The 26105-nt window shown below is 40.5% G+C and overlaps 1 protein-coding gene across 1 annotated transcript in view; it reads left to right on the top strand.

Moving 5' to 3' along the window:
• The window catches only part of LOC114441524 (transmembrane protein 132D), a 169723-nt gene that overhangs the window by 140275 nt on the left and 3343 nt on the right, over positions 1-26105 (top strand). The window contains exons 6-12 of the mRNA XM_028414495.1: positions 3211-3354; positions 19366-19571; positions 22529-22592; positions 22781-22912; positions 23139-23216; positions 25035-25097; positions 25456-25584. Of these exons, the coding sequence (XP_028270296.1) occupies positions 3211-3354; positions 19366-19571; positions 22529-22592; positions 22781-22912; positions 23139-23216; positions 25035-25097; positions 25456-25584 (816 nt within the window). The remainder of the gene's footprint in view (positions 1-3210; positions 3355-19365; positions 19572-22528; positions 22593-22780; positions 22913-23138; positions 23217-25034; positions 25098-25455; positions 25585-26105) is intronic.

Here is a 26105-nt window from a genome sequence, read left to right as displayed (position 1 = left end):
TGCGGGTTAATAGCACAAGCACAGATTAAGATGGCAGCACTTTCACTGTGGAAGGGATTCATGTGTGTGTGTGTGTGTGTGAAACAGAGAGAGAAAAGGAGTGATAGACTGCCAGAGAATGAAGGAGAGACAGAAAGAGAAAGAACTGCTTACATACTCTTATTGTAAGTTGGAATTGAATTTGTACAGAAGAGCAAAATGCTCCAATTTTTTTCACTGTGTCAAGTCTTTTACAGCAGTGCGTGAATTTGTGTGTGTGTGTGTGTGTGTGTGCACATGTGTGTTTCTGTGATTGGTGGTCTCGCTCTAGTTGCTTCACTTGAAGTTGCATATGCACATTACAGGGCACACACACACAGACACACACACATACATGCATGGATGAGCTTTGCAGAGGAGGGAGCCTGGACTGCAACATGCACACACACACAAACATGTTTCCCAGGGCAGATGCATGTGTATCTACACACCACACACACACGTGTGTGTGTTCATTTTGCTTCCTCTTCCTTGCAGAACATGCAGAACATGTGCACAGGTGTGTGCAGGGACCTACACGATCTCCTGCAAAAATGCATTTATTTATACATACAAATACTTGGCACCACACACACACACACACACACTCACACTCACGTACCTCCTCTGAGCTTATCTCAGTGCAGTGTGGAGCAGCTTTTGAAGGCAGTGGGGAGCCAGTCGTTGACGAGCCACTTAATAATTCCCTTGGACAGGCATGAAATTCTTTCCTTTTCTTTCTCTGTCTCTTTTTCTGTCTCCTTGACTCCTCCTGACGCTCTAATGTTCCTCCTCTCACTGTGTTTTTAACCATTTTTTCACTTTTTCTGTTTTTCTAGTTTTGTTCTGCTTTGTTAAATTTCTTTGTGTCTCATCACTTTTTATGCTGCCTGTGATTCATCCGATATTAATCTTGAGGTTAATAAAGACACATTATGGAATGGCTAATAATGCAGTTTTTGTTGAACCCATGTTCGACCAGCTCTGGGGCAGCTGTCGTAGATTAATGCCCGGCTGTCACCATCACCACGAAGTGTGTGCAAGTGTGTGATACTTTCCATAAAATACCAAGTCACCTTGTGTATTTGCAAACACAACTTACTTTAAGTGGTAATTGATATATTTTACTCTGGCCTACTTGTCAGTTTCTCACACCACACTGAAGCATTACAATTTAAACACCATCCCAGTACCAGATTCCCAGTACCAACAATAGCAGGAGCTGCAGTAATTCCACACTCTGCTCACAGCTGCTTCATAACTTTTCTTTCTTTGTTTCATCTGCATCATCTGCTTATTAAGTCAATATTTTAAAGTCTCTGTAACCAGACTGTTGCCCACTAATTAAAAGCTGTTGGTGTCTCCTAAATTTGAGGTTGTGCAGTAATAAATTATATAAAGTTAAACTAGCAATGCCTTTTCACAGCACTATAGCTGACCAATCAAAGCAGACCAGAACAAAACACAGTGTTCTTATAGGAAACGTGGATATGAGGCTGCTGGCTGCTCCTTGGGAATTTATCTACTTTTATTAAATTGGCGAAAACATGCTGAAAAGTTGACTTATTGCAAATATCATACTGCACCTCTTCAGATCCATCATCCAAATCCAGAAAACAATATGCACCATATCCTTTTTTTTTGTTATTACAAAAATGTGTTGTTGCCAATTGTGCCTGTGGTCAGAGCAGCAGAGATGTAAACATGATGTTATCTGTGGGACTTCCAAGAGACTCCTGCCGTGGGATACATGCACATTTTTTAATATAAACATATAGACTACATACCTAAAATAGCAACAAAAAAAACAAACAGACAAACATGATCCCTTCTTCATCTTTGATTTTTATCCCTCCATCTGCTTCCTCAAGGCAAAAAAAAGAATCTTCCTGTGTTTTTTTTTCTTTGCACCTCTGCCTCTCCTGTTGCCCTTCATTTTCCCATCTTTCTCCCTCTCGTGCACGCTTTTATCTTTCCATGCTTTTAATCCTGTTTGTCCTCTATTTTACTCCTCCTCCTCCTCACCTGTTTCTCACCTTCAACCTGTACAACTCTAACTACGTATATGTATGGGACTTTTTCTAATTTCAAGCAAGACTGAACAGACTGTACGTAGGAGACAGGGAAAAATAAGAATTACAGATTATAAAGTGTGTGTCTGTCTGCATGTGTGTTTGAGAGAGACAGGGATCTCATTAAGTAAAGGTCACACAGCGGTGTGTGTGTGGCAGAGAAGGATAGGGCATTAGGCAACTTTTCACTGGTCCCATGTGCTTAAACTCTCTAGTATGCATCAGTGGTAATATCTTGTTATCTTCTGTGTCCTCCTGATGACATACATGTTGTTGTGTGTCTGTACAGTAGTAGGTTTGTATACACTTTATATTGTTGATCACATAATTATGTACATGCGGTATAATATTCTATATTTATTCTCTGTCGGAATCCTGTATGATCAGTTTACAGTAATTTCACTGTAAAGTCAAACACACACAGATGAACACACACACACACACACACCCATCCAGAAACAGTGGGCCAAGCACAAAAAAACCCTGTAATCAGGCTTGTGTGTGTGTTGGCGGTGATAAATGCCCCCTTGGAAACTCAATGCCAAATAATCAAGATTGACGCTGGCATACCGGGTTCTGAGGTGTGTATGCGAGTTGGTTTGTTTGTGCTATTTTTGTTGGAAGGATCTAATCAAATGTAATCATGCTGATTACAATAATCCTGAGGTTTATAATCACATCTGTTTTTTTGTTTGTTCGTTATTCTTTTCCCCTTGTCTCTTCTTTTAAAAACTCTCCCCTGGTCTCCATTATTTGTTTACTCCTGTCAGTCTTGCAGCATCTTCCAGTCAGGTCTTTGTTTTTTTATGGGTATAGACACGCTAACAGCAGAAGAGATTAGTGTTAAATTTCATGTTTGTGACAGCTGCATGAAACACAAAGTGCCGAAAACACATCTGGAAATAAAATAATTTGACGAAATTTATTTCAGTTATCACTACAACTCCTTAGGAACACCTGAAAATCAAATATATTCACACCTGTTGCATCTTTTAAGCGTGCATAAGCTAACCACCAGCTGTTTACGGCTATACAAAGTTGAAATAACGCAGGCATTGTATAATGATGTGGCACACTGAACTTGTTTTTTTGAATTAGTTCTCATTCTTTCTCTCTATAGGACACAGAAGTGGTGAATACAGCCATTCTCACTGGTCGACGTGTCGCAGTTCCAATCAAACTGGTCACCGTGGAAACAGACGGACAGGTGAGGGAGGTGGACGACTCCATCACCTGCAGCTCGACGGATGTGGATGTGGTCAAGGTATGTCAGAGAGAACACACACACATGTCGGATGGTAGGATTTAATTGAATATTTACAACATTTAATAATAAATAAAAAAAACTGCTAAATACTGGATTGGGGCAGTAAAATTAATTTCTTAATCGTCAAACCAGCTGATGTGACTGAGCTCTGCCAGAGTGAGAAGCGGGTTTAGGGAATCAGTTATGGTCTGCCACCTATGGATTAAGAAATCTTTTCTCAAGAGCTTAAAAAAAAAGACTTAACACAAAGAAGGAATCACGGTGACATGTGGAGGTAAACTGGGGGTAATTTACTCAGCAAGGAAGCCCATGTTGAATCATTACTGTAATCTAAAATCTAAGAGGATTTGTGCCGTTCTCCGAATCACTGTGCAAAATAAGAACACTTATCACCATGTGCAGGATTTATTGTTTATTGTTTTACTGGATGCCATCTGAAAATTGATAAAAAACCTATATTGTGTGAGGAAGTTGCACTTGACTGGCCATAAAAAATGCATTTGTTTTCTTTTCAGGTAAAAATAGAATATTTAAATAATTTAAATATCATAGTCTAATGAACCACAGCGGCATCTTTTCAGCATCAACATAGAACAATCTGTATGTGTTTATAAAAGATTATATTGCTCTCTGCATTTGGCGAATAATGAAGCCAAAATGTAATTTTGTCATGTGACCAGTTTTGTTTTTTCATTAGCCACAATCACCTGTTGTTTTTTTTCTTAAGCAAATGTGTGTTAAGTTCAATTTCAACTGTTAGAAATTAATAAACCTACAACACACACCAGACTTAAGCCCACTGCAACCACACATCTGCTGTACTAATTAATAAAACAGAAATACCTCTAACACCTTTACAGAAAACAAGCATATATACAGGGGACCAAAGATTGATTCCTGTTGTGCTACACTCACTGCGCCCTCAGGGCCTAAAATGAAACGCACCCTTACTGTGACAGTTTCAATATGAAGCCAATTTCCTGGTACAAGCCTTCAGGAGTGGTGCTGTTTAACTACAATCAATAACAACAAAGTGAAAATGGAAGGAACTCATTCAGATAAATGTAATGTTAGCGCTCTTTGTGTGTGTGTGTGTGTGTGAAAGAGGTATGTGGTTGTTTCTGTGTTCTTATGAGCATACACAGAAAACAAGAACACAATGGAGAAGAAGAGTCCTTTACACACACAGCATGTTAAACAGAATCTGCAGCAAACAATGCAAATAATTAACATTATCTAATTCTGAGTCACACTTTTACCTTGAGTCACAAACTTTACTTGAAATCTGCTCCAATGTTTGTCCTACAAACCATGAAATTCAAGTGCAAGAGTATAAAATACATGACATTAAGAGAATTTATAGGACTGTGCGTTCATCATCACTAAAGCTTGAACGCAGTGTTGAACAGATGAACATCCTACCAATCTAAATACACACATGTTATGCTGTAAACATTTTTGCAGGAAGGGAATAACATGCAAGGATAAATAGCTTTCTTTTACTAATGTTTGCACATAATGGTATAACACGGCGTTCTACACTCAACCGTCTATGGAGGATCTGTTCGGCAACATTAAGCCCTCCTTTGCGCTGATTGTGTTTGTTTTTTGTAGCGAGAAAAGTCTGCGTGTGATGATTGAGCGTTAGCGCTCAGTTGTTTGTTTCCTCACACACACACACAAACACACCCTCCTTTACCACTAACAGCTGTTTGACAATGGCACCCACAGGGTGCAACTCCAGGTATCTCTAGCTGTTGGTGAGTCACTGTGACAGATGTGAAGTACCATCCTGAGAGCATATGCAGTTCAGGGATGAATACTGTGCCCTGGGCTGAGGCTGTAAGGCAGTGTATTCTCACAGGCTTTGTACAAAGTCTGCCTATTTTGCAGGAATTGTCGGTCCTTTACCTCTTGTAATAAAACAGATGACTAAACTGTCCTCACACATCAGCAACAGAAAGAGTTGATTGACAGTGACTCAAAATGACAGGCTTTCTTCTCTTGGAATAAAAGTAATGACCTAAAAATAGTGGGAAACTCTTAAGGAAACAAGTAAAATTTTGGTCTCACATCACATTCCATTTAAAATCCTTTTGTTTAATAAATGGTGGATAAATAAATTGCACTGTGCATCTTCCTCTCTAATGAACATAGGGAAATGAGCGGCCGAACCTGTCACCGGCTGCAATGTACGGCTGTTATTCCCACTGATGCAGCACTTGTTGTTCAGTTAGGCCCATTTATCCTTGACAACAACATAAGTACTACAAAGATAATAACTTCCCTCCTCTTCTTCAGCCCCTCCCTCCCCTTCTCTCACATTCTCTGTCAATGTAAACTATCTTGTTAAGGTCCCCCTGAGATTCTGTCATCTGTGATGTGTGTATGTACTGCTATTGTTGACACAGCAGTATGTGTAGGTCAGCATAGCGTAGAGGACGGATAGCGGACAAGCGCACGCATACACACAAATTAGTGCCACTATCTTGACCTCACGCAAAGCAAAGGGGGGTGAAGGGAGGAAAGATGGGATGAGAAGATGACAACTGGATCAATTGGAGAGGAGAGGAGAGGAGAGGAGAGGAGAGGAGAGGAGAGGAGAGGAGAGGAGAGGAGAGGAGAGGAGAGGAGAGGAGAGGAGAGGAGAGGAGAGGAGAGGAGAGGAGACAAATGTTCAGTCAATGTGGCTCCACATTAACAGATTTTAGGCCCCATTTTGAGCCACAAAGATCAGGGTGGCATAGCATTATTGAAGGCTTGTTATAAGTGTGTAGCGTTGATACAACTATTTTTCTACTCCTCATTAAAGTCAGAGTCTATCAAATCTAAAATCACAGTTGTCATAATAACCAATGAAAGCATACAGACCAGGAAGCCAAGAAGTCCTAACAACAGGATGTTGTTTGCTTTCACAGCTCACAAACATGGCAACACACATCACAACAAGGGCCCATATTCTTTTCTATGTTTTCATATTGACCAAGATTTACGCTAAACCAGCCAGCCCTACAGTCACTGGTCTCTTTAATGACATGAGTTTCTGTGTCTTAGTTTCAGTGACTTAGTTTAGTGTGTGTACCTAAACACTTGAAACAGCTGTCTCCCTGTCTCCTTCTGTCTTCTGTCTACTCTTTTATATTCACATGGAATGACAGCATGCACTCACCTCCGTAAAAATTGTCCTTCTCTGTGTTTTAAATATGAAGTGCTCCACCACCTCTGCAGACAAAAATAGCTGTATGACCTTCAGAAAACAGCATCCAATTTATCCATGTCCATTTACTCCAAACTATGATGAAGCACTTCCTTGTTTCTGCTAAACACTGTGACACTTCCTTCAGCTCTAAACTATAAACCTGAAGCTAAAATGCAAAAAAAGTTTGAATTTAGTGGCATCATTTCTTTAAACCCACTGATAACCACCTCTTTTTAAAACGTGATGCTCTAATGATATGTTATATAAAATACTCTGACAAAGATGTAAAGCGAGTACAGACACAGCAGCTTTCCAAGGACAGGAGAGTGTGTGTGTGCGTGTGTGTGTCTGGGATCACACAGACGCGTGTCAAACTCCACAACTGGTTCATTAAATGACACACAGATCAATTCTTAATCTGCTTTGTATCTGTCCTAACACATGCAGCAACACATACACACACACAATATACACACCCTAATTCTTACTTAAACATGCATGCTGGTGCACACACACACACACACCCTCCTCCATCACTTCAGAGCCTTTTGTCGTCCTCTTTGTCAAATTCAATTACTGACGACATCACTAAAGGAATCTCCACATGAACCAATTACCGTTCAAACCCCCTGTGTGTCGCTGTGATGATCTGTGTGTGTGTGTGTGTGTGTGTGTCTTTGTGCGTGCGTGTGAGCATGTGGATTATCTAAAGCAAGTATGATAACAGCACAGAGGAGAAAAAGAACAGCATGCATAGGTTGGTGTTTGTATGTCTCTGTGTTCCATGACATGTGTGTCATGGTGGGCAGCTGTGATCAGAGCTGTGGAGGCCACCCCTTTCCTAAAAGCACTTTTTATGCTCAGTACGACCAGAGGACCTGCGGTTTTTGACGCTTCCATACAAGGCTAGGCAGTTAGGAATTTGCGCTGTGCTGAGGTGTGATCGCATTGTGGTGATGTTAGGAAAGAAAAATGACTGGAACAGGCTGAGATTGCAGGCACATGTCACTTTAGCATGAGATACGGCATAAAATATCGAGTCAGGTGCAAGAAAAAACCCATCAGGCTGTCGTGTGTGCTGATAAGACTCCTTCTTTTGCGTATATGCATTTAAACTAATCATTAATGTCTTAGTCAGCGCAGGTGCTGTATCAAATTGTGCTGAAGAATAAAAAAGAAAATAATAAGCAGATTTTTGGTGATATTAAATCCCTCCACTCCCGCTGGGCTTAACAATGCAACTATTACCGCAATTTCTGTTCTTTCGATTTCCTGTTACTGCCATCGCTTGCAGTGTGACACACCATTCAGAACATCAAGAGGAGTCATAAAGCACCACTCATTTAATCAAAGCTCATTTATTTTCACTTTAAGCAACTTGTTTTAACATTTTGCATGTGTTCCTCTGTGTGTAGCTGCTCCCAGAATGGACTATAAGACTGATACAGGTGTGGTGTTTGTGGACATGCATCAATTTCCTGCCTCTGATTCTCAGTGCTTCACCACAGCTGTCCTGCAGCCAATTAAAACATAAACTACTTAATAGGCTTTTTACTGTGTACATATCCTGTAGGTCAATAGTAAATGAGCCTAACTGGATACAAATTAAGGATTATTATTGTTACTTTTTCAAGCTGTAAACCCGTGGGACCAAAACAAAACAATATCCAATCATGACATTTATTCTAACAAGTGGCTGATTGGGAAGGATTGGAAAAAAGATGCCTAACAGCAGAAAATGATAGACTAATAAAAATCCTTTGAATTGGAACAAATTTCAAATGATGAAAGGACTTGACGGCTAGGAGATTGGCACAGTAAGACCGGTATAATGAAGGGGAAAATGAATAATGTGTGATTAAGAAGAAATGAAGTAACAAAACCAGGATGGGGTAAAAGAGGACAGGGAGAAGTGAATTCTATCCAGGTGCCCTCGGTCATTTGAGAGCCTAGAGAGGAAATGAAAGGTAAAGTGGATTAAAGGCAGAGGTCACACACACACACACACACACACACACACATATACGTGCCCCTAAACTCACACATTTTCCATTTAGCAGTAACAGGCTTAGGAAATAGCCAGCGATTTGAAGTGCACAACATCAGACCGGACCATTAGCAACACCCAAAGACATATATCTGTGCGAGCAGCGACCTTGAGGCAGTCTAAAACTACTTTTAAAACCTCCAGTGATTCAGTTCTTATGGCGCAGAAAGAGATTTTGTTGTTAAATCAGCAAAGCTATGACTGTTCCCCAGTGCCATCACATAAAATGTTCAACAGATTGATTGGTGACAAAAACTTCCAGAGAGTGAAGAACTGCTTTACCCGAGGCTTTATGAAACACTAGTCACTGTACAGTGTACAGAAATCTGCCTGCATTTGTCTTTCTTACATTACAGTTGATTTCATATTGGAATTTAACCACAGCACATGTGAAAGAGAGGAAGGTAAGAACCTAAGTAGAGGTGTGCGTTTGCCTGCTTGTGTGTATGCATGTATTTTGTAAAGGGCAGAGTTATGGACGAGGTGTTTGGCTGTGTCCTGTGTCACACTTGTCCTCTCACCTCCATAAAATATACTGGCTACAATCAATAACTAATTAGCTGCTAATTACCATGCTAAAATACACTGCAGCAATCCCATAAACACACTACATCCACCTATTGATAACTTAAGTAGGGTGGTGCCATGTGTTACACGTCCAAACACTGTTTCTCAACACAAACACACACACATGGGCCATAATTCAGGGCAATCACTTGGTGAAGGTCAAAAGGTTAAGAAGACTATATGACTACCAAAAAAAAAAATCTAATATGTTGTATTGATCTTCAACCAAACTTTCATCTGGCAGCAGCTGCCAGGCCTCCATTATGTAGTTCCACAGGAAGCCATGTTGTATTGTATTGTAATGACAGTGTATTACAGATAAAGGAGTCATCCAATCAGTGACATGCACTGCTTAGGCTTCAGATATGTGTTGTTTTACACCTGCAGTTGTTTCGCACCGGTCCATATGTCATCACATTTGTTTGTGTTCATGCATGCATTTACACACCCACACATAAAATGACAAAGGATCAGTGCAAAGTGTAAATATATCTGACAGATAGGAGCGGATGACAGACAGATAAAATAACATGTATTTGTAAACTACACATAGACCTAAGAGACAATGGAGAGGTACATGTTTGGGTGTAAAGATGAAGGTAATGATCATGTTTTCATTCATTTAAAAAAAAATCTCATCCAGTTCAGGTTACAAGAAGCTCAGAGTATGTCTCTATGTCTCTCTTTTTTTCCACAACCATGTCCTTCAGCTCCTCCTGGGGGATCCTGAGGCTGTCTCCTGTGGTTTGATATGTATTATCGCTCCAATGTGTTCTGGGTCTGCCCTGGGGTCTCCTCCCAGTTGTATGTGACCTAAATAGCTCCACAGGGAAGGATCAGATGTCTTAGCAGTTCTTTTTTTTTTGGTTTCTAGTTCTTAAATGTCCTCTCACTCTAAAGCTGTTTCTTTAATGCTTATTTACTCATATCACACTTAGTGAAAAGACGAACAATGGAACATGGAGAGACGGTGAAAGAGATCTTCTCAACCAGTTGCAGTGTGGTGCTGCTGTCTTGTTAACAGCCTGCGGTCAGCTTCCGCTACAGGGCTATTAACACTGGAAAGGCCAAGCTGTTGAACTGCTTTCAGAGAGGTCGGACGTCTGGCCTATCCAGCATTCACACCACTAATGTTTACGTCCACTTAAGCTTCACTCGCTAAATGGTATGAAACCATGTAGTGTAAAATAGAGTGTGGGCCAAAGCTGCTGCAGGTAATAACCAGTGTGATTAGCTTCGTGTTGAACAAATAAACAGGACAGGGAGCATGACAAGGTCACGTCAGGCTGGAATAAACTAAATGCCTGCATTCATGCGACAGCTTGTTGTTCCATGGTTCAATGCATGCAAAACTAAGAAAGCTGGAAATTAAATTTTTATTAACTATTAAGAATAAGACAGTGGTCTTGTTACTTGTCATGTGAGAAATAATATGTGAGCTACCAAACCCATCACTTCCACAGATGAAGACAGTACATTATATTTTAATCTGCCTCATTTCATTCTTGTGTTTGAGGACAGAATATTTAACAAACGTGGGACAGAAGAAGAAGAAGAAGAAGGAAACAAAGTTTGATTTTACTGCTGCAACTGTCATTTAACAGCAAGTTAAATGACTTGAACTGAACGCAAATACAGACAGAAAGTGGGGTGTGTATAAGAGGTGCTTTTTCAACCACACACACACACACACACTCACTGAGGCCACAATAGGGGCATACAAACAGACATATTGGGGGCAGTGTTGACTTATATCCCTATGCTAATAAGCATACTAATTCACATAGGGCCTGGGAACTTTCTAGGAAAAAAAAAAAACAGAACACCCCAACTCACAGACACACAAATACAAACCCACACCGAGAAAACCCTCCTGCCTCTTCCTAAAGCCCCGTGGACCTCTCTGACAAAGACAGGAGAGTCAAAGTGAGAAAGTTTCTGAAGTTAAAAGAGATTTTATGAACTTCGCTTTTTTGTCTCTTTTAAAGAAGAGAGGAGGGGAATGTCATTAGGCTTCAGCTTTCATGGACTCTAATGATGATTACTTAGTAAGTTATTCAACTATTCTGCTGTAGCTAAGTAAGAATTGTACTCAGATTATGTGGAATTTTCCTACAACCTTTGGCATTAGACATTTTAACACCATACCATGAGACTGCTAACGATGAACTGTAGCAGCTATGAGATCAGGACTGGGGCAAACATCAGAGTCAACAAATGTCCAACAATCTTAACCAAATATGAATTATTGTAAGTCTGATCCATCTACTTGTCTTCACTTTGGGAGTTGTTATTGTTGTGTTGCCCTCTGGCTGTTTTGGTCTTTAAAGCTACAGTGCAGGATCTTTCCCTCCTTAGCAGTGAGAGTAATTGCACATATGTGTGTGTCACATTTATGCAAATGAACCTGTCTCTGCTTTGGATGACACTAGAGTCATCTATGGAGAACCTTTATGCTAATCAATTACTAGCATCAAAGGTCCACATGAATCATATTTGAAACACTAACGGTTTGGTTGAATGTAGGACTGTGACAGTCAGTATTTCAATCTTTAAATTCCTGTTTTACATATTTTTGGCCTATATTTTTTTTTCCGTTCTGTCACTTCTCCAAGCTCTCTCTTTATCTTTTGATTAGACAGCTTTATTGTTGAGTAAAGCAGAGTGCAAATGGCCATTAGAGAACATTTCACTTCCCACTTTCACAGATTTGAAATGACAGGCCCAGAGATAAGATGCTAACTTGTGTACGTCTGCATGTGCGTGCACCACTCTCTCCATCAGCTCTCTATCTACCCAAAGCCACTGCAATAGTATATGGTACTACAGGCTGCTAATGGGTACACTCAGCTGTTGGTGCTGGTGTGTTTCTGCAGAAAACAAAGCCCTGCGTGTGTCTAAATTGCAGCCATATGAAACTATGTGAAGAGGCGATTGGTCTAGTGTGGGTTTTCTTAAATGACGGACAGGTGGGACGTCTAATCCCATCAGAGAGTTGGTTAGTCTGTCCCTCAGGGCCCGCCTCTGTCTACTGAGTGGGCCTTGATTGGATAATATGATTCTTAAAGTCAGATGGATTGGATTGCTGGAGGCAGTGAACAATTGAAATTGGCAAAGAGGGAAGGAGGGAGAGTGTGAAACACAGAGAGAAAAAAAAAGATTGTAAGAGGAAATCCGAGAGTGAGAAAGATGGATGAATGGTGTTGCAGAGAGAGAATATACATCTGAGAGGGACTGACGGAGAAAACCTGACACATGATATAGACAGAAGACAGAGAGAGCAGCAACTGTAAATTCAGACAAATCACTTAGCTTGAAGGGAAATGAATATGGATTTAAATAAATGGCTCAGCCTGGGGGAGATCACTTAAATGGGGGGTGAGTGGGTGGATGAGTTTTGGGACTCCTGAGCAGGTTTTGAGTGAAGTGAAGGGGAGGCAAGAAGAAGAGGGCTGTAATAGGTTGAAAGCTCATTCCATATTCGGTGTTCCTTCAGCTGTAGCTCCACAAACCAGGAAAGTCAGTGAATACAGAAGCAGATTGTTGTACAACTTGAACACACCAGTAGCTCTGATTTATCAGTTATCAGGAGTCATATGTTGTTTCTCACAGTGGGTGTAAAAATGACTTTAGAGCGGATCTGACACACACTTATTTCAAGGAATAAAGTCACCGGGGTGGTCTGAATTATCTTTTCAAGTAATGACAAATGCCTGGTGGCAGCAGTGTTAGAATAAATTAGTGTAACAAAAGCCTCAGTTGCCTCTCGACCAACAACGCTGACCCTTTTAATGTCTGATTTTCAAAGAAAAAGCTAAGAAGCCATCGGGGAATTGCACCAACACAGCAGCAGGTGGTTTGACAAGTGCACAGTATAAAGTGGAAGTATTCCACAGGCTGCGTGTTCACGCACGCCGCATCGAGACATGACCATCAATTAACCTCTGCTCGAAAGCTAAGATAAAACATGTCATTTTCTCTGAAACAAGCCTGGGGTCTGTGGGTCAGAGGTTCCTGCATGCATAATACCCAATTTTAACTGTAGGCACATCATTATCAGTCACAGTGTGTACTTGTAGTGAAATACATTTGCAGAGAATTAAAGTGTGGACTGTAAAAAGCAGGGCAGGTCAGCATGTAGTGGCAGAATACTTAAAAAAATTAGTACTTAGCACCATTGGTATAAAAAAAATAAACATATAATGTTCCACTGGAACAGGTCTCTGCTTTTGCTGCTGAAAAGTTACAAAACTTTCTGAGGTGTGTACTTTTCGTAGGTGTTGTTTGTGGTATTGGATGATGGTGGCCTGTGTTTTCAACAAGCCCTAACTGCTGAGCTCCACACTTTTAGTTTCTCACCACCACTTTGTTTTTCTCTCTCTCTCTCTCTCTCTTTGCTCTTCCTCTGTTCTCCTTTTACCTCTTTCCTCTCTGCCTCTTCAATTTTTTCTTGCTTTGCTTTCTGCTCCTGTTTGTCCTGCTCTCTCTCTCTCTCTCTCTCTCTCTCTCTCTCTCTCTCTGTGTCTTTCTCAGAAACAGAGAGATTAAATCCATTCTTCAGTGTCCTCAAACCTCCGGCTCAGCTGTTTACTTGCAAAAACACCAATACCCGTGTTTTAAGTCTGTATGTGCATGTGTGCTTCAAAGTTTTCCCTTTTGCGTTTATTGTTTCGTGTGCGATTGTGGTCGGCTTTGGTGCATGAGCGTGCCTCTGTGTGAGCGTGTGGGATAGCAGCCGCTCACACCGCATTTACTGAGAGTGAATTAAAAATAACGGTGACTCAGCAGACTGCATTATTCCTTCAAGTTTAGGTTATTAAATAATAAGCAGCAAAATAAAGCAGCCTCTGCTTTGTGTTCATAACTTTCCTTTTAGAAGGTAAAATTGTGTGTTTATTATTTTAGGAAATTCATGGCTTTTAAGCACAGTGATATGAAGCTTTTTGAAGTTAAAACGCTCATGTAATGTTTATGTGCTGCATGCTGAGTGAAAGTAGCCATATTTAGAAGATTTCATGAGAGCGATGTGAAATCTAATGTTAAAGTTTGTGTTGCTGATGCATTAAGATTTAACTGAATATGTTATGTAACGGAAGCCACCTCAGAATCAAGATGTTTTAATAAGGTCACTGTTTAGTTTAAAGGCGAATTTTCCACATGTTAAAGGTAGTGTATTAGATTTTGAAAACTCAGTGAGAGTCAGCCAGATTTTGAAAGTAAACACACGCCCTTTTCTCTCAGAGCTCACCCCGAAGCCACGCCTCCCAACCAGTCTGTGACTTCGGCCATCATGCACTTACCTCTCTGGTGTGCGCAGAGCAGGAAGAGAGTGACAACCAGCCAACTATACGTGCAGGTGCGCCTCGTAGGATTGGCTTATGTTTTTAGCGTTTTATAGCTTCCACAGATGATACAGATGAACAGAAGTTTTAAAGTGAAACTGCCGAACTAATTGGTTGCTATCGGATTGTAAAGAGAAGTTACACTAATTAACTCCTACCCTACCTTTAAGATCTGCTTTTAAATGCCATGCCTGAATAGGTTCTAGCAGTGAGCAGTCAGAGACAATTATGTCAAGGACGCCACGTCCTCACAGCGAAAACACAGCACATTTGATCAATAATACATCCCCAGGACATGACACATGGTTGCGTTAATGATGGCCAAAACAGAACATATGGATGTATTGCCCTACATCAACTGATCATTGGACAGGTACAGCTTGGTGCCGCAAAACTCCACAGTCCCCCAACACCCAACTCTGTTTAGGCATTAAAAACTACTGGTTGAGGTTAGGCAACAGGCAACAGGCAAAAACAGAGTAAGGGGTTAAATAAAGGTCCTTGTTTGTCCCAAAACACAAACATTTATAACATTTAACACCTATTCCTTTTGTGGTCGCCATTTTTGGCTACGATGGTGATTGGTCCCGCCCCCAACAAACACACAGAATGAACTCTTTTTCTAAGTGAAACATATATTAGCAGGTATATAATATGGGACCTTCAAGAATGAAACTACTACTATTAGATTTCTGTCAAGGACTGTTGCCAGGCTCAACAAGTCATTCATCTTTTTTGTGGCATTTTGTGAATGGAAAGCAAAGGGGTTATAAAATGTAGATCCATGAATTCCCTCAGCCTTCCAGTACAGGGACAAGTAATCTCAAGAAAATGTTTTCAAATTGAATTAACCAAAGTTGCTAGTAATCAGGGTATTGCTTTGTACATTACTGTACTTGTGTTTAGTGCAACAGAAAATTGAAAAATTAAATTACACAGTGCCCTGGAGGCGCAGTAAGAAAAAAATATGAACTGAGCAAAATGGTTTTCTACCAGAAGAGAAAAGGTAGCGAGAGGTTGAGGCGGGAGGTGACAGTACGTATCTATCTGAGGCAAGTCAATAAAAAGGTATTTTAACAAAAACATTGGTGGTTAAATCCTTGCTACACTTCACAGTCTGTGTCTGTGGCGCTTTACATGTGCGGTCAGGTGTCATCGGTAACAACCACTTCCTGTTTGTCAGACCCTGACGCTGAGGGGTTTCTATACACACACCTATTTTCACTCCACATTATCTGCACATCATGGTATCTCTGAGTCTGTTTCAGCTCATTTCTCAGTATGCCATGCCTTGTTTAAAATAACACACACACACACACATTATTTCTATCCACTTGGAGGCAGTTGACATAAGTTGTGATCATACCATAAAGTTTTAATGGCAACTCATTTGTAATTGTCCTACACAATGTGCTGTAAGGTGTTTTGTCACTGTATTGGACTGCTGGAGGAAATATCTGCCTGTCAATCTTCTTGTATTATCAGTAATTGCATGCACAGCAGGTTTTGGGGCTTGACGTATATCGATGAAATGACTAAAATTGGATGAATTTTTAATTAAGGCGAAATTAAACACAGCATGCATTGTGTGAGGGAATTTAAGATAAATTCTGTGCTCTAAAAAAAAGTAATTTAATCAAACTCTCCAACGTGAGTAAAACTTAATTTTTCTAAAAGGTTCCTTTAGGGTATTCATTCTTGATGCAGAGGTAATTCAGAAAACATTGTAGAGTGACTACAGCAGCAGCAGTTCAAGCAGAACCATTGTGCTGTGCCCCCGACGTCTCCTGTCTTCCACCTTCATTGGAAACCAAACCCGGCCACAGTAACCGTGCAGTTTTCACACTGATTTACACCTGCAAAATAAAAATGATTTGGAGAAATAGTTTGAGGCACCGACGGTCTAACGTCCCTTTGATGTTAACAAGCGGTAAATCAGGTTTCAGAGAGTGAGGAAGATGAAGAGCGGGACTGAGCGACGAAGAAGGGGAGGGGGAGGTGGAGACAAAAGAAAAAGAGCAGGTCAAGAGAGGCAAATGGGGGATGTGGGGGGAGATATAAAGAAAGTTAAAGAAAAGAAAAGAAGAAATTGAAAAGAGGAATCAGAGAGGAGAGGGGTTGGGTTCCTTTCCTTTTATGTTAGGGGAGCGGAAGAAGAGAAGAAAGTTAAATTGAAAGAAATTAAAAGGTGAGAGCAGATAGAGAAGAAACGGTGTAACTCTGATGTACAAAATGTTAACCTGTTCTGAGATCAAAGAGTTTCACAAGGAAACCAGAGGAAATGTCACACGGCACAAAATGTGCGCAGGTTCTGTTTGTGCTTATCAGGAAGAAAGTGAAACTCTGTTCTGAACATGAGCTCCACAAAAATCCGCCAGAACCTGATGTGAGGTCACAAAACGGGCATCCAGCACGCACTAGCATCAGAATCAGAATTCCTTTATCCCCAAAGAAAAATTCTTTAAATTATTCTGTATATCTCAGCAACAAAAATCATATAAATAAATATGAATGCAGCTCTATGCTGTAACACTGTGAGCCCCGTAATAAGTCTGGACCTGTAGGAGTGGCCCTGTGTCATCTCTGTGCTCACACACCCCACATATTGTAATGCCACTGAATTTCTGTCATCTCAGACAGTGGGAAAGTGCTCTGACTTTGGCTACATTTCTGGCACAGCCTCTATCACCTGTCAAAGCTGAGGCAGTGCAGGTGAAAGAGAAGACCCCCCACCTGAGCGCTAACGCTTCTCTTTAAACTAGTTTCATGACATAAAGGTGACCCAAACTGTCAAATTTATGTCAGCAGTTTTCATATTTTTTGGCACAAATGTACATAATTACAGCTGCTACATTCTGCTCACCTCAGACACCTCAGATCAAGTGATGTAAATATGTCAGTTCTGCAAAAGTCAGGTGAAGAAACATGTAAGGGGACATTAGAAACAGGTGTGTGAGGCAGGAATCCAGACGCGGTCTGATAAATGGAGTTAAATGTAAGTGGGGTGAAACAGGAAGAGGTGAGGTGAAAGGACATGTGTGGCACGCAGAGATGAAAGACAGTGTGGGAGGAGGGATAAGTGTAGGGTAAAGAAAAGGAGGTGGAGAAGTTATATACCTGCCAGGAACAGATGAATGGCTGCAGATATATAAAAAGAATCAGAAATAAGAGTGGGCGGGACAGGAAATAATACAGTGAGGAAGAGGAGAGCAGAATGACAAGAATACACTCAGAACAGTTACTGCAGCAGACATGGTTTAATATTTAGAGTTGTTTTGTACATGTGAATGAATTTCATTGTATTGTAACAAAAGTAATGACAGGACAGAAGCTATAACAGGGGCTTACACTACAACACTTACAGTACAGTGTAGCTACAGCTGATATTGGTCCAGTTTTCGGACCAACCTTGTTTTGTTGTCTTGGTTTTCAGTGTAATCCTTTGTTACCTTTTTTTTTCTTTGTAGTTTTGGAACTGATTCCTGGGTTTAGCTTTTGATTCACGTTTTATTTTGAAAGGAATGTTTCGTGTGTGTGTGTCTGTTTTTCTTCCTCTTGTCTTCCCTCCATTTGTGATTGTGTAGACCTGTGTCGTATATTTGAGTCTTGCTTGTCCTGTGTTGTAGTGTCTGTTTTCCATTTCTGGTTGGTTTGCATTTATGTTCTTTGGTCTTGATAGTTTTGGTGTTTGCTTTTGGACTGTGTAAGGGTTTTTGTCAGCTTTATTTATTTGCTTGTTGTTGATCATGTCTTTTGAGTTTGTCTGTGTTCAGGTCCTCCTTAAATGGAACTTAAGACAACAGGTCAGAAGTGTGAGCTGTTTCTCCTCTCAGTTTATCTTCCAATGACATCAGACTCTTGTTTGTCACAGCGTGACTGGATGTAAACGTTAATGACGTCCTCTGTGGCTGAGTTGTAACATTGGTCATGGACTTCTGCTCTTCGATATGGTTGCCAGGTTTAGTCCCGTTTCTATCATGAAATTGCTCACAACATGGTCCTTGGGTTTTTTTTGTTGTATTTTTTTCATAACCAGGTCATAATTTCTGAAAAAAATGTAAAAACTAAACTATATGCATGAATACAGCCACCAAAGTGATCTATAATATGATTACATCATCCCTATATTGGTCGTAATCAGTTTCAGCTTCACTTTCAGACATTGCCGGAAGGATTTATTCAAATGTGTCACCTTGATCGGTCACACAGTGAGACACGTGAGAAGTGTTAAAATGAAACTGAATAACATCCAGAGTTTTCCATTTTTCTGCCTGTCACATTGTCTGTTAGGGAGCTGTCTGCTTTCTGAAATACAACCATAATAATCCACTGTCTACATGCATTTTTTGCACTTCACTATCAAAATCATTTGAATAATGCTGTTCTAAAACTAGATTTCCATAATTATGGGAACAGAAAACATATAATTGTCTTCAGTCAGGTTGATTAAAAAACATTTTCTCCATGATCTGTGACACACAATTAAAAATGCTTTGCCAAAGTTGTCGGTATTCTTGGGTTTGGTGGCTTGTATTCCAAGCCATTACACTAATGTCTTGAAATTAATGTGATTTACAGGTTTTTAGAATGTTATTCATTTATTACGTTGCCTTCAATCTATGAAGGTGATGAGTGGCAAGCCCAAAATGCCACTAATGTGGCATGAAAAGGCATATTATTAACCTTTCCGTACAGGGTACATTGCAAAGTGCTTTTACAAGATGTACAAGTGTGAGCAATAAGTGACAAATATCTTATTTGCTGCAGGAGCTCTAATGTTCTGAACACTGACTTCCGGCTGAGTTTGAGAAATATACAACAGTGACGGCATCGGCCATTTTCTTTCTTTCCAGGTTTCTCCCAACTGTGACCAGGTTTTGGTGAACGGTAAAGAGATGCATGGTCGGCAGTCATTGGCGGTCAACTTCACCTACCTTCACCTGTCTGCTCAGCTGCACCTCACAGTCTGGGTGCCCAAGCTGCCTCTGCAGATAGATGTCTCGGATACGGAGCTGAGTCAGGTCAAAGGCTGGAGGGTGCCGATCATCACTAATAAGAGGTAATTCACCTCTCTGACCTTGAAGAAATGAGGCCATCAACAGTGTACGCACTCGTATTAGTTTCAGCCGTATTGATTCATGTTACAAAAAAAAAAGTAGTTCTGCTTGCCTGGCTTCAGATTCCTTTTATTTTGAAAATGAAAAGACATTTTATAGCCATCTGAAAACAACACAAACATCAGCAATTGCAGTTAGAGCAGAGCAGTGAAGTGTGAGGAATTGCTGGTTCTGGATGTGTTTTCCTCCATACTGTATTCTCATTTCTGTTTTTTCAAATCGTATCTTGTTGTTGAACACAGGGCTTTCCCAGCTAAAGTAACAACGCTCTCAGTTTTGACTTTTGTCTCTGAGAAATAAGATTTTGTCTGCAATAACCATCATGGTGGAGTGGCCTTATTATTACAACACTTTTCAGCCTTGACTGTCAAAGCCATGAAGAAGAATCCAGACACTGCAATAGCCTCCTCAATATCTCAGTGACTGTATTCAATATATTTTTTGGGGGGGGATAATTAGCTGACATACATCTTCATACTGCAGCAAGAGTAAAACTGAATGTGTGAGATATGTTTTACAGATAAAATCAATCAATCAGGTCAGGTTTTAATCTTTTGTAGTCAAATACAAAGTGAGTACAGCCTTTGTTAGAGCAGAAACAACTAAAAAATAGTATATGCACTTTTTCTACAGCTTGCTTTGCTCCATGCATTTGTTCTGCTTGAAAGCACAGTCAATGCATATTGTTTCTTCAAATATAAGAGCTGAGTTTTCCAGCATATGAATAAAAGAAAAGTGAGTGTAGAGTCCATGCTGACTGTGATCCTATTTTATAATAGTTATTCAGCTTTGTGGACCTCTACAACTAAGAGAGAAAAGACAGAATGAGGCAAAGTGTGAATGTGTGTGTTTGTGTTATTGTGTTTATTGAAGGAAACAGTTGAGACCTCACATCACTCCAGCCACTGTATAAATTCTACAAGGTCAAGGCTCTGCCTCTGACTATTATAGCTATAATGTCGTTACCATTGAATGAATGAATAAATCCATCCATTTGTATTTATGTATATTCATAGCCGCCTGTTGTCTGTGTGTGTGTGTGAATGAGGTGTGTGAGTGCAAGACACAGAATATAAACATTTTAAACTGTAACTGCAGAACAGATGAACATATTTGATATTTTTTATTCATTTATTTCCAATCAAAAACATGTATTTATTGGGTTAAACCCAAACCAAGTCTTGGATTGATCATTAGTTTTATATTGAGCTACAGATGGAAGAAGGAAATGGAAAGAAAAAAAATGGCATACCTCACATGTGTCCTCAGATGCACAAGTGGTTCAAATCAGGATTAAAAATGATATTTAGAAAATGGAAAAAATTAATTATGGCCATTTCTTTCTTTGGCTCAGTATGCTGTGTTGTTTAATTATAACTTCCACTAAATTAAATCTAAACTTTACAACCTAATTTCTCAAAAAGTTTAAATCATCCCAACTATTTTGGAAACAGCAGTGATTGTACAACACAGAATGGCTGCATTTGTATTCGGATGTGCAAAAACAGAAGCTGCCTTCTTCATAAATGCAGCTACCTTAGACTGTAGAGCTGACGTTTAGGGTCATAATAAGGACATATTTTTTAAGTTGCAGTTCAATAAGACTTTAACAACACACACTTTCTGACTTGTAACCCACACTCCCTTTACAAGCACATAAAATATGCATGTGCGCTTATAGTCTTAGGTCTTAAATTTACACTTCTTTGTATGTGTTCTTCCCTCTGCATGCTTCAGTGGCCCAAAGTTTGATTGTGTATTTGAGTGTGTGTGTGTGTGTGTTGCTTCTGTTCCCCATCTTGCCACCCTTCCATTCTGTTCTGCTGGGACTATTTTTCAATTTTCCCAATTTCTGCTCAGATAGCCACCAAGCCGTGTGCACAAACAAGACACACTCACACCTCCATCTCCCCTAACCACTATCTCACAGAGTGAAACACAAGCACTATTAGGCACACACTCTCACACAGACACATGTGCGACCGGGGCACTGGGAAATGGAAAGAGAATTCCTGTAATATTACCTGGGTTTCACAGGTGCTGGGACAGTTATAAGACACAGAGGCATTCCGGTGTTCTTGTGTGAATGTACACCCTGTGTGGGCCTGCCTGCTGGTGGTGTTGGGTAGATATTACGCAGAGGGAGGTGGAGAAGAAAGAATGTGTGTATCAGAGAAAGAAAGATAGATTTCCAACATAGGGAGCGAGGGGAAGAGGTTTTCTGTTTCACTACTGATAGTACATTCAAGGCATTTTCTCAGGTTTTATTTCTGTTTTTAAGGGGATTATTTACCTTTGCTTTGGAGTAACAGAAAGAAAACTGTATAATTTTCTAACTTTTCTTCTGCTCTCACACTGGTCACCGATGCAGCACAGAAATGCTGTGATAAACCTTAGGCTATTACCTGTATTCACAAAAGCTGTTCCACTAATGTGTTGCAATCAGGAACCATTGTCTTGTACTGTAGAATTCGGGTTTTGTTTTATTTTCATTTTTTTATTTAATAAAAGCTCCACTGTCCAGAAAAAATGTTTTCCAGGAGATTAAAAACTCTTTTTGCATTATTGCTGGGTCAGTTAGGCCTTCCATTGCTCTCATTCATCCAGGTCATAGTCATGTCCAAGAGTTTAAAGCAAGGCAGGTTGGTATTGAGAAATAAAAAAATCCTTGACTCCAGTTGCCTTGATTTAAACTCTTGGACACCAAGTGAGTAAGTGTTTTAAATGAGTTCCACATGGATTAAAACCTGAGCTCTTTTCTTTGAAAGTGTAACCCAGAAAAGAGATTATATAGTAGATTAGCTGCAGTCGAGTGTAGAGTGTAAAAAGGCCATTTAATTACCACATAATCTCGCTCGCTCCTTATTCTTTCTGCCTCATTTATCTCTATTCTTCACAGGCCTACTAGAGACAGTGAGGACGATGAGGATGATGACAGGAAGGGCAAAGGCTGCACCCTGCAGGTAATATTTCATTGGTTTTTATGTCAAAGTAAGTTCTACGTTTTTAATGTAAGTATTCCTGAAAAATGTTAAGAGCTGCCCTTCTACAAACTGAGAATGAAATGACTGACTTCAGCGTATTATTGTTCGAAGCCAGTTGTGGAGTGTGTCTGTAAAGTCTGAATGTGATCTTTCTCTTGACCTTTCAGTACCAGTACGCTTTGGTGCGCGTCCTCACTCATTTTGTCGCAGAGCCTTCTGACCCAGGAGGAGAGATGGTTTACATGTTGGGTTCTGACTGGCAAGCTGACATTACTCATTTGGTCCTGGACCAACTAAAGGTAGGTAAACAAAAATAATCACCCAATAAGAGCTGCTAGGAGAGAGAGGTTTGGGTTGCCCTGCTTAGGCTGCTTCCCCATGACCCAACCCTAGATAAGCAGAAGATGGATGGATGGATGGATGGACGGATGGATGGATGGATGGATGGAAGCAAGGAAGCAAGGAAGGAAGGAATGATTAACAGGATAAATGTAAGTGACTGACTGCTCTTTATGTGCTCAACAGGTAGATGAACCTCGCATTGCCAGACTAATAGATGGACGAATCTTAATTGGGCGGGACCTGGGAATGACCACTATACAGGTTTGTTCTTTTCTTGATTAAGTGGTCTGAATAAAGAAAACCTGCTAATCAAAGTAGCATATTTTCAGTGAGAAACTAACTTACTTGAGTGCTGTACTGCAATTCCTAGAGTATCGGTTACATTCAGAAAACACACAACATCAATAATGTATGTATTGCTTTCTCAACAACATCTTCAGACAACACAGTTGAAAATGCCTGATTATGTGTAGCGCAGTGTAATTTGGCACTTCACAGTGCAGCCATAAGCACTCCGGTGATGGAAACTCTATCCTCTTCCTGTTCCTCTTCTGCAACTACAAGCCTCCCCTGCTAGCCTGTTACACAATTAGCCACAATTAACTGTTAGATTTGGCCCTGACATCTCAGTGTGATGTTCAGCAATTATACACATACACACAGTTAACACACTCAGCACTTGCTGAATTCCAATGAGCCTGGCCATTGTAACTCAATGTGACAGTGGAGGACAGTCCTGTGGCTCACTGTCTTATATTACAGCTGTACCATAGTAAAACTAAAGCAAAACTACCCACTATGTGTAAACATTACAACTTTTTTTTCATACAGAAATGCAACATATTTTCCTGATTATGTCAGAAGTGCACACATTTGCATGAATGCTCTGAAGAACGTGTTGTGCGTGATGCAAAAGTAGGTTGGCATTGAGTTCAGTGCAGAAGTGTCGAGGATATCTTGGGGATTTTAGGGAACAGCTGAGTGTGTGTTAGCATCCTCCCAACTGGGGATGGCTGCATTCATGCACACACACTGTACACAGCTGTGCACTCTTTAGGAGCCAGGAGAGAGAATTTGCCCAGCATTCCCGCCGAGATGCCAGCCGAGTCGACAGCCATCATTTGAGATTTTGACATTTCAATTTTACCTCCTAGCTCTGTCTCCCTGAGTCTCACCTCCCTTTCTCCTCCCCTCCCCCAGTCTCTCTTTCTCTCCCTTCTTATTCTCTGCCGGTCTTGAAGAGCAATCCCAGAGCCGTCAATCATTGCATTTCGTTACCTCGCTGAGGGTGGGATTGAGTTTGACGCCCCGACACGTTCACTGAGAGATTTTCTTTGTAGACCAATCAGATCTGCCTGTCCTCCTGTCGCCGGGTGGAGTAGTACACTACAACACGGGGGTTCCTAATCTCTATCACTGTCTGTCTACTGCTCCCTCTCTCCTTCCATCTGTGCCCAAATCTCTTTCGTGCTCCTCCTTTCTGCCCCCTCTCACTTTCTGTCCTCCTCGATTTATCATTGTCTCTCTCCCTCTGACACCTTCTCCATTTATTTCTCCACTTACACACTCTCTCCCCTCTTCTCTTTCCATCTGCTTTCTTTTAGTTTTGGTCTTCTTTAGTGTTGCCTTGTTGTGTTAGTTGAGTGCTGACACACTGGATCACAGCTAGAAGGCAGACAGAACATTATGTGAACGGGTGTGGACATGTTTTCATTACTCAGCGTGTGTTACACGGAGCGATGTGAAATGACAGTAGCAGCGCTCTCAAACCAGCACTTTCTTTACCCAAACAATACCATCAGCTTGTGTTTGCATGTGTGCTTCAGACATAACACATGGTGTGGAGTGTAGACAGGACTCCACTGATCAGCCTGTCTGTGTTAGCTTTCTAACTTACTGCCAGTTTCTGTGGCCAATGCATTGTAGTGTTAAGCTGCTCTCCATGCCTTCACAATACAACAAAAAACTGTATATCATTATTTGCTAGCATGTTACTACAACCAACCTGGTTATATAATTCTTCATTTGGACAGGATGGACAGATATTTGAACTACAACCATTGATTTTTTTTGTTGCAGGTTCTGTCCCCGCTCTCAGACTCTATCCTTGCAGAGAAGACTGTGACTGTGTTGGATCACAAGGTACAGTATACTTTTATCATGAAAGTAGTGTTATTATAGTATCCCATTTTTAAGATCAATGGTTATCCAGTGACCTTTCAGTGCCTGTTGATAGCTGGGACAGGCTCCAGTACCCCCCATATGGATGGTTATGCAGGAGGACATTTTTTTAGCTTAATAGGAAACCATCTAAATTGTAGATCAAGTGTATGAGGGTGGTCCATGTACACACTGCATCTGAATAATGAGCTTCTTTACCTTATTGGGCAAAGATTTAAACACAACAATAATGTTTCTTTTGAGGTGGGAATGAGAGCCAGCCTCAGTTGCCTCATTGGCTGATTCTCAGACTGACATTCAATAACTCTGGCTTCTCTAGGTAACCATCACAGATCTGGGAGTCCAGCTGGTTGCATCGTTGTCCCTAAGTATGACTGCGAGTCCTGGAAATAACCAGGCTATACAGCTAATGACAACAGCCACAGACCTGCTGCACACACCTAAGCAGGTAGGACTTACACTGGATAAACACACACACTCCTAACCCTTGACTATACAGTCTTCCTATTAGAATTGACTTGATTGATTATTATGATGCCAATTCATTTAGTTTTGTGTATTTGTCAGCTGTTTTAAATGCAATTTGCACATTTCAGACACCTGCCTGCCTAGACACCAAGGTTTATATCATACACATATGTAAATTGGTGGACTACATCTTAAGCCTTCAGTACTGCCCGTAAGGGTGTAATAATAGACTAGAAGAGTAATTCTGTGCTCTGAACATCATCACGCTGCTATCTCTCCTATAATCAGTTTCTAATTAGTGGTGTGTGAGTTTCAGGCTGTAGCACTCATCGTTACGAGTATGACCACCTAAAGGTCTACTGTTTTTTTTTATTTTAGAGAAGTCAGACTGGAAATACAATCCAATAAAAAAAAATAGAAACCACAATGATACATTTGTCTTTAGTGTACCATGTGACAAGCTATTCTTGACTGTCTAATCACATTGCCAAGGGGTTTTTT

The sequence above is a fragment of the Parambassis ranga genome, chromosome 9 (genome assembly GCF_900634625.1).
Source record: "Parambassis ranga chromosome 9, fParRan2.1, whole genome shotgun sequence".
Lineage (NCBI taxonomy): Eukaryota > Metazoa > Chordata > Actinopteri > Ambassidae > Parambassis > Parambassis ranga.
Note: the sequence above shows the minus strand (reverse complement) of the source record. Positions and strands in the feature narration are given on the sequence as shown.